The sequence below is a fragment of the Micromys minutus genome (assembly GCF_963924665.1).
Source record: "Micromys minutus genome assembly, chromosome: 14".
Lineage (NCBI taxonomy): Eukaryota > Metazoa > Chordata > Mammalia > Rodentia > Muridae > Micromys > Micromys minutus.
In genome coordinates this window covers 18,377,057-18,387,340 of record NC_137983.1, presented here as the reverse complement: position 1 = coordinate 18,387,340, position 10,284 = coordinate 18,377,057, and the positions used below count along the sequence as shown (strand labels likewise).

Here is a 10,284-nt window from a genome sequence, read left to right as displayed (position 1 = left end):
GCTAAACTTATACAATTGAAAAAATATAGGAAGATTAAGAATTTGGTACTTTTATGTGTAAAATTTACTGAACAGAAGAATTAATTTATATACTTACTGTGGTGTTTAGTATTAAATTCTAGACTTTCCATATACTTGGAAACTCCCCTCACTGACTTACACACTAAACATTTAAATTTTCAGTACGTGAAATTACTGTGTCCTATCATGGCCTCAAAATTAGAACCCATTGTACCCAGCTTTCCAATGGAGGAGTTTGAGACATTTTTTTTTTTTTTTTTGCCTACTTTATTTCATTTTTTCAAATAAAATTTAAATCTGTACAAAGTATACTGTTACAGTATATATTTTGTAAGAACCAATGCCTAAAAGAATCACAATACTTCAATAAGCAGTACAGCAGACCTCGCTAGCTTCAGCTTTGATATTGAACAAACTCAAGCCGGCTGATGCACAACACGGTTGCTTGGTTTCCACATGGTGAGTTCCCAGCACTGAGATGGGAGAACATGACAGCATATATGGATATATTACAGCCCAACACACTGCACTTCTTCATATGATAATAACTGCACATATTTAACACAGAATGCTCAAATTTACTTTTTAAATTGCATTTGCTTACTTTTTAGTTGGCAAAATTCAGCATTCTTAAATGGGGTCCCCAAACAGTGCAAATTAATGATATTCTATTGTATATTGGCACAACTCCAATAAGTATTAACTTGTAAACTCAAAGAATACCAAGAACTTACCCCTAGATTTTAACTAATATACACCTGGTCCATTTAACCAAAGTCATTTTGGAAAGATAGTAAAGAGCAACTCTATTTCTGAAAGGACATTGTTTTGACCACTCTTTAGAGAAGATAATTTTTAAATTGTCATTAAAATTTTTTACTATAAAAATTTTACAAATTTGATTAGAAATTCCAAGATGATTCACAGCAGACAAATACAAACTGTTTATATTCCAACAACACTAAGGTTTAGACTTTCAAGTGGAGCACAACTGTGTCAGCTGTGTTAACTGAAACTGGACAGTGTACTAAGTTTATAAGTGGTGCTGGGTCTAGCAAGTGTAAATACACAGTATATTTCAATGAAAAGAACTGTCTTCTTTATACTTTATTTGTTTTCCCATAAGGCAACATTTAATGTTTACATTCTTTAATAAAGTTAATCTTACATCAGAATATAACTTAATACTGTCAGCAACAGGGACCACACACAGTAAATAAGAAGCACATTTAAAATAAGTCTGATTTCACATAGATTAACATTTGTTGGTTAATAAAATATTGACCGTATTACAATCTTACAATATTTACAGTAAGAAAAATCTAGAGTAATATATAACTTTCACAGCAGGATTCCTTTTTTACGTTTTTCAAGTTTGGGATTGTGTGTACACAAAAAGCTCAAAATAAAGCAACTCTGCATGTAATCTTAAATTAATGGCTACAGGGGGACTCCATCACGACCACTAAAAATAATGGTGACTTCTCACGGAGTCTGAGACATGTTTTTGATAGAAATTTTGAAAACTCTAAAAACAAAACAATAAGTAATTTTTTAAAAAAAATAAATGTGGTTTGATATATTTGAATTAGTTTATTATTAAAATGATACAGCTGTTATTGTCACTTCAACTGAGAAATAATAAACAACAAAACTTGACTTTTATTCAGAGTAAACAAACATTCAAATTAGTAACAGGTAAGCATGGGACAGCTTCACAGATAAAAGAGGGGATGTCACTTGAATTTCAAATTGAAAATGCATCTCCCTATATATATATATATATATATATATATATATATATATATATATATGTGTGTGTGTGTGTGTGTGTGTGTGTGTGTGTGTGTGTGTGTGTGTGTGTAATATATGCATAGATTTATAGTAATATATACATATATAATATACATATATGAGTTCATCTTGCATTGCTATCTGTTATCTACAATTTTCAGAACTGTGAGGTAGCTTAAAGCTACTTACTATGTTGTAGGAGTTGCTGCCCTTTCATATTTACAGCACATGCCTTCAGCCAACAGAAGGAGATTTAGTAGAGCACACACACAAAGGGTGATAAATCTCGGAGACTCTCTGTAAAGTCATCCTACCAGTGATACTATAATCAATTTCACATGCTTTAAGTAGTTATTTAAATTTTGGTAAACTGTTAGCATGCATTTTAAGGATTTTTTTAGGATGAAGTTTTCCAAATACAGTAAGAAAAGTTCTCCTAGAAAACTGAATTACTGACTTCAAAGAAAAAGAAACTGCTTTGAAAAAATGATCAAGAAATAAGTCTTAAATTTATTTCCAACCCGAAATTTTAAGTATCAGCTCCATTGTATTTAAACATTATTTGGTTGATTTTAACACTTACTCAAAATTACCTATCACTAAATATATTTTTCAGGATTATATTACTTTTAAAGCTTATACATGAGCATAAAATTTTCTTTTATATTCATTGGGCAGCTTTCACATGTATAGATGTGAATCCTAAAAGGTCTGATAGTATAAAAATATATACACAGGATAAACAATGAAGTTTTAACCAAAAAGTAAGAAAGCAAGCAAGAAAACAAACAAATAAACAAACCCATGTTACTCTCCAAACCTTTGTTAATATCTTTTTGTGGAACTGAACAAGAGTATCATCCTGAGTATTCCACATTTCTTCAGCCCACTCTTATTATCTGAAGCATACATTTTGCTCCAATTAAAATGCAAATTTTATTGGCAACAGAGTGGAGAAAATTTACTCTAAAGAAATGTATCACCAATTGGCAAAGTTTGTCGTGCAGTATAATTTTGAAGCCATAATTGCAAAATTATGTTATTGAAGTTGAAGGAATGATTACAATATAGTTTATTTAAGATGTCTGAGAATTTTCATGGTAAATGCTAATTTGTTACCAAACTAATTTAGGAGTTGGTGAAAGAAACATGAATAGTTTCAGAGAATTGGCAGTATAATTTGGTCATGTGCATAATAATCCTTGCAAGTCACTGTAATTGTAAGCAAGCAACTGCCATCTTGGGGAAACCCTCCTAATAAATGAACATTGTAGGTGAGTTTGTAGACTGCTTACATCTCTCATGGAGGGCAGAGTATCATCATGAGGGAACTGCCTTATCAGTTCTTGGCTTTTAGACGTGCTAGTCTATATAAGTTGAAGACTAAAGAAGAGTCTTCATCTCTGTTCTATAAAATTTTTAAGTTCCTTCCTGCTATGGGATGTGTACCCACATCCTTCACCAACTCTATAAGAAAGCCAATAAACTCATTCATTTTCCAGAGTGTTCTCTGGCAGAGTCATGCCTTTGTTTGTTCATGGAAATGTCAGAGAAAAAGGTAGACATTACTATATCTCCCTTGGGGATGAAATTTCAGTAAAACATGCATTTGATTTTATCATCAGGGATATGGGGACATCATGACAAGTCTGCTCTGGTATAGAGCAAAACAGAGACAAGTTGGAAGACCAAAATAAATTGTGAAATGAAATCTCCCTTCTGAACTTTCAGTGAAATAGTGCTTAAAGTAATATCTATATTTTTCTGACTGGCAGCTCTGTGTCTCTAATGTTTGCAAAAGTCACATTGAATCATTTTTAAGTATCAGCTATTATATGCAATTGTAGTGTTTAAATACTTCCCTTTCTAGGGTCATGAAGGCACATTGGGTTAGTGTTTTATGCTTGGATTTATCTCTCCTTCAGCATTTAACATGGTTCAAAATTGAGCAATTGTCAAAACAATGAATTTCTGAAGGCTATAGAATGTTTTTCCTTTTCTCTTTGTAGAAGCCTGAGTATTGTTAACTTCAATGGGAAAAGATTTACTGAGACACACAAAGAAGTGCAGTTTTTGTTCTTTATATAGCAGGCAGTAGTTCATTTAATTTACTATAGCAATAAAAAGAGAAATGATAATACTTTTTTAAAAGGGGAAACATATTTTCTAATAGTGGTAGTATTTTTAATCACAGATTCCACTTACACAGCATGATCCCAGATAAATGTATCAGATATTTTACTACGTGAGTTATTGTCTAAGCCCTCAGTAGCCTACTGTAGGGAGAGCAGATGGTGGTAGTTTATATCTTTTGTGCTTCTCAGTTATTTATGTGAATTATATGAGAAGATAATTGGCAGGGTTCTGTACATAATTGATATAAAATGCTGTTTAGGCTCTTCTCTTATCGGTCAACTTTCTAGGACATCTGGGAAACCATCTCCTGGATTACATCAGAAACAACATCACTTTCCATCATCTGTATCCTCCCAGAAAAGTGTTAAAAGTTGCTTTGTAATTAATCATGTATTTCAGGGGGAAAAATCACCCTGATTTTTGAAAAGAGAAATGCTTGGCTTGAAACAGGAATTACTAGTTAAAAAGAAAAGGAAACGTATTTTATTTATTTTTGTCTTTATGTAAATAAATAGGAGAATAGGCAACTGTAAAAATTGAATTTAGAGGTAAAGTAAATAACATAAAAGTATGTCATAGCCTAGTTTATGGCACATGAGATTTCACCATAAATACCACTCTTTAACATAGTATATTATAATGAGTTTGCATGAATCAGTGTCTTGTCTTTTGAGGCATATGAAACACTGGTAAAAATGTGACTGATAGTAATCTTCACAGCAGTAAACAGACCGTGGAAGCATCTGCTTAAACTGGTGAGACATGCTATTTAGTTATCACATTCTTCCTATTACATTTACTATTCCCTGTCATTACTGAACTCGAGTGTTTTCCACTGATAACACATTGTCATTATCATATGTTACAAACTCAAATATCTATATGTCACTTGACTTGCAATGTTTCTTCTGTTAGTTTTTTCTGACTTGACTAAATGTTGTGTTAGATTCACGACTGGCAACTAAAGAGGATAGTGGCCACTGTTTGATATTTTGGGTATACATACTTTGAAAAATACAGTGTGAGACTATAGAGAAACATATATCTTTGTGGCTACTCTAGTGCTAAAAATAAATTTGCACAAAAGTAATACAGTTGGTTTTTTTTTTTTAATATACTAAAGTTAACTTTAAGCAGATTAGTAGAAGTAAATGTACATTCCCTGAACAAGTCAGGACTAAGATACTTAACATTCATTTGAAAACAGTATTATAATACGTCATTTCTAGTGAAATTTTATAAGTCATGTATAATATAATTATTGATAATGTGCATTTGTAGTTTATATGTGTACTATGTGAACATATTTATATTTATTTTAACCATACACAAAATCTGATGATTAGGTACTAATTGCAGATATCCAACTTTGAACGATATTTTTCAAGCACACGGAAACTTCTAGCCTAATATTGCTTAAATTATTTCTGTTTCTCCCTAGAATCTGCTTTGTTACTTTTTCTTCTCACTAAGTTCTATCTACTTTTTATTTCCCTATGTCATCTTTTAGGAGCTGAGACAAGAGGTTTTGTTGTTGTTGTTGTTGTTGTTGTTGTTGTTGTTTTAACCATGGCATATATTTAATTGTTTGTAAAGAGGCTTTACTCAATATGAATATCTTTAAAATTATTAACATTCTTATGTCTATATAAAAATTTCAATATATATATATATATATATATATATATATATATATATATATATATATATATATATATATCCCGTTTATTTTATTTTATTTTATTTTTAAACTCCAGATTTTATTCCCCTCTTGGTCTACCCTCCAACTTTTCCACATACCATATCTACCCTGTACTAGTCTCCAAGTAGATGTCCCCACCCACCACTGAGTTTAGGAGTATGACAGAGAAAATTTTAAAGTAAAGAAACAGTTTACGTATCAAATATAATATTATCATTGTTTAACTTTTTTACCTCTTCTTTGTTTAGTTTTCAAATGTTACTGTATTTTGTGTTATCCACATCCATTCATGAAAAAAATCAGATTTTATAGATATATTTCAGGAAATATACTTAGAACATATTTTTCTTATATAGAATATTTCATTTAAAAATCACCAGGTGTAGAAAAAAATAACAAAACATAAATAAAAATCTAGGCAACATTATGGCCAGTCAAAATAAGATATAATGCAACGGGACAGTTCATACATAGATGGTTGTATACATCAAAATGAGCATTGTAAACTGTGATTTCAAGTATGTGGATGATGCTATTTGCAAACTGCTCTGAAGATTGGTGCTCAGAAGCCTAGAGCTGCTGTGAACATTGTGATGCATGTATCTTTGTTGTGTATTAAAGTGTCTCTGGGGTATATGCCAACAAGTGGAATAGCTGGGTCTTCAGGTAGTACTATGTTCAATTTTCTGAGGAATTGCCAGACTGATTTCAAGAGTGGTTGTATCAGTTTACAACCCCACCAACAGTGGAGAAGTGTTCCTCTTTCTCTGCAACCTCGCCAGCATCTGCTGTCATCTGAGTTTTGGATCATGGCCAATCTGACTTGTGTGAGGTGGAATCTCAGGGTTGTTTTTATTTGCATTTCCCTGATGGCTAAGGATGTCGAGCACTTCCTTAGATGTTTCTCAGCCGTTCAATATTCCTCAATTGAGAAAGTTTTGTTTAGCTCTGTACCCCATTTTTTAATAGGGTTGTTTGATTCTCTGGTGTCTAGCTTTCTGAGTTATTTTTATACCTTGGATATTAGGTCTCTATCTGATGTGGAGTTGGTAAAGATCCTTTACATTTTCTTAAAAATTTCATAAAGTCATTATTTTTGCTAGCTGAGTAGTACTCCATTGTTTAAATATACCACAATTTTTATATCCATTACTTTACTGAAGCACATCTGGGTTCTTCCCAGCTTCTGGCTATTATAAATAGAGCTGCTATGAACATTATGGTGCCTGTGTGTTTGTTTTATGTTAGAGCTTCTATGGGGTATATGCCCAGAAGTGGAGTAATTGGGTCTTCAGTTAGTACTATATTCACTTATCTGAGGAATCACAATTCTGATTTCCGTAGTGGTTGTATGAGTTTACAACCCAAAAAAACAGTGGATTGGTGTTCCTCTTTCTCTGCATCCTCATCAGCATCTGCTGTCCTCTGAATATTTTATTTTAGCCATTCTGACTGGTGTGAAGTGGAATATCAGGGCTGTTTTGATTTGCATTTCCCTGATGTCTAATGATGTCCTGCACTTCCTTAAATGGTTCTCAGCCATTTGCTATTCATCAATTGAAAACTTCTTTTTAGCTCTGTACCCCATTTTTAATAGAATTGTTTGATTATCTGGTGTCTAACTTCTTGAATTATTTGATTACATTGGATAATAGGCCTCTAAAAGATGTGCAGTTGATAAAGATATTTTCCCACACTGTTGGTTGCCTTTTTGTTTTCTTGACAGTGTCCTTAGCCTTAAAGAAACTTTGCAATCTTATTAAGTTCCATTTGTTGATATTTGACCTTAGAGCACAAGCCATTGGTGTCTGTTCAGGAAATTTTCTCCTGTGCATATGTGTTCGAAGGTTTTCCCAAATTTCTATTCTAATAATTTCAATAAACCTGGTTTAATGTAGAGATATTTGATCCATTTGCACCTGAGCTTTGTACAAGTAGATAAGAAAGGGTCTATTTTCATTCTTCTGCATGCTGAGTACCAGTTGGACCAACACTATTTGTTGAAGAGGCTGTCCTTTTTCCACTGAATGTTTACAGATCCTTTGTCAAAATCAGGTGACCATACATGTGAGGGCTCATTGTTGGATCTTCTAATATATTCCATTGATCCACCTGCCTATCTCTATACCAGTACCATGCAGTTTTCAGCACAATTGCCTTGTAATATAGCTTGAGGTCAGGGATAGTGATTCCCGCAGATGTTTTGTTGTTGTTGAGGATGAATTTCAATATTCTAGGTCTTTTTTTATTCCAGATAAAATTGAACATTGTTCTTTCTAACTCTGTAAAGATTTGGGTTGGAATTTTAATGGGGATTGCATTGAATCTGTAAATTGCTTTTGGTAAGATGACCATTTTTACAATGTTGATCCTTCCAATACATGAGCATGGGAGTTCATTTCATTTTTTGAGATCTTCCTCAATTTTTTTTTAGAGATTTGAAGTTCTTGTCATACATGTTCTTCACTTGATTAGTTAGAGTAACACCAAAGTATTTCATATTGTTTGTGACTATTGTGAAGGGTATCTTTTCCATAATTTCATTCTCCAGATGTTAGTCCTTTGAGTAGAGGAAGGCTACTGATTTGTTTGAGATAATTTCATATCCAGCTGCTTTGCTGAACATCTTCATCAGCTGCATAAGTTCTATGGTGTAATTTTTGGGGTCACTTACTTGCACTATCATGTCATTTGCAAACAGTGATGTTTTACTTCTTCCTTTACAATTTGTATTCCTTTGATTTCCTTTTGCTCTCTAATTGCTTTAGCCAAAAATTCCAATAATGTTTTAAGTAGGTAGGGGGAGAGTGGGCAGCCTTGTTGAGTCCCTGATTTTAGTGGAATTGCTTCAAGTTCCCCACCATTAAGTTTGATGTTGGCTATTTGTTTGCTGTATATTGCTTTTATTATGTTTAGGTATGAGCCTTGTATCCCTGTTCTTTACAAGACTTTTAACATGGAGGGGTGTTGAATTTTGTGAAATGCTTTCTCATAATCTAGTGAGATGACAATGTGGTTATTTTCTTTGAGTTTTTTTTATGTGGTGGATTTCATTTATAGATACCCAAATATTAAAGCATCCCTACATCCCAGAGATGGAGACTACTTGATCGTGATGAATGATCATTTTGATGTGTTCTTGGATTTGTCTTACAAGGATTTTGTTAAGTATTTTTGCATCAGTGTTCATATGTGAGATTGGTCTGAAGTTCTCTTTCCTTGTAGGGTCTTTGTGTAGTTTATAAATGAGGGATATAGTGGCCATGAACAAATCAGTCAGGTAGTGTTCCACCTGAATATATTTTGTGGAATTGTTTGAAGAGTATTGGTATTAGGTTGTCTATACATATCTGCTCTGAACATATCTGTACCTGGGATTTTTTTTTTTTTTTTTTTTTTTTTTTTGGTTTGGAATCTTTGGATGACTGCTTGTATTCCTTTAGGAGTTATTGAATTATTTACATGGTTTACTTGGTTCAGGTTTAAGTTTAGTATCTGCTATCTCTCTAAGAATTCATCCATTTCCTCCATATTTTCCAGCTTCGATGACTATAGGCTTTTGTTGTAGGATCTGATGATTTCTAGAATTTCCTTAATTTCATCTGTTATTTCTCCACTTTCATTTCTGATTTTGTTAATTTGGATGCTGACTCTTTGCCCTCTATTTAGTCTGACTAATGTTTTTTTTTTTTTTTTTTTTTTTTTTTTTTTTTTTTTGATTTTGTTAATTTTCTCAAAGAACCAGCTCTTGGTTTTGTTGATTCTTTCAATATTGTTTTTTTGCTTCAATATGGTCACTTTCTGCTATGAATTTGATTATTTCTTGCAGTGTACTCTTCTTCGGTGTATCTGATTCCCTTTGTTCTAGAGCTTTCAGCTGTGCTGTCAAGTTGCTAGTGTATGCTCTCTCCAGTTTCTTTTTGGAAGCACTCAGAGCTATGAGTTGTCCTCTCAGTACTGTTTTCAGTGCATCCCATAGGTTTGAGTATGTTGTGTTTTCATTTTCATTAAATTCTAGGAAATCCTTAATTTCTTTCTATATTTCTTCGTTGACTATGCTATCGTTTAATAGAGCATTGTGTAATTTTCCTGTGTGTATATGGGCTTTTTTTGTCTTTGTTTTTATTAATGACCAGCCTTAGGCCATGGTGATCTGATAGGATGCACAGGAGTATTTCAATCTTCTTTTATCTATTGAGCCTTGCTTGTGACTGATTATATGGTCAATTTTGGCGAAGGTGCCATGAGGTGCTAGAAAGAAGGTGTATTCTTTTGTTTTAGGATGAACTTTTCTATAGATATCTATTAATTCCAATTGGTTTGTAACCTCTGCTAGTTTCACTGTGTCCTTGTTCAGTTTCTGTTTCCATGATCTGTCCATTGATGTAAGTGGGATGTTGAGGTCTCTCATTATTATTTTGTGGGGTGCAATGTATTTTTTGAGCTTTAGTATGGTTTCTTTTATGAATGTGGGTGCTCTTGTATTTGGAGCATGCATGCTAAGGATTGACAGTTCCTCAGGACAAATATTCCATATCATTAGTAAAAAGTGTCCTTCCTTATATGTTTTGATATCTCTTAGTTGAAAATCTACTTTATTCGATATTAGAATGGCCACTCCACCTTGCTTC

The 10,284-nt window shown here is 32.8% G+C and overlaps 1 protein-coding gene across 1 annotated transcript; it reads right to left on the bottom strand.

Annotated features, from left to right (window-relative positions):
• Positions 1-292: 292 nt before the first annotated feature.
• Positions 293-577, bottom strand: LOC308429772 (IgA-inducing protein homolog; the record flags this gene model as incomplete). The annotated part of the gene is made up of 1 exon (XM_080928714.1): positions 293-577. The coding sequence occupies one exon, from the start codon at positions 575-577 to the stop codon at positions 416-418; it is 162 nt and encodes a 53-aa protein (XP_080784840.1). The 3' UTR covers positions 293-415.
• Between the last annotated feature and the right edge of the window lie 9,707 nt (positions 578-10,284).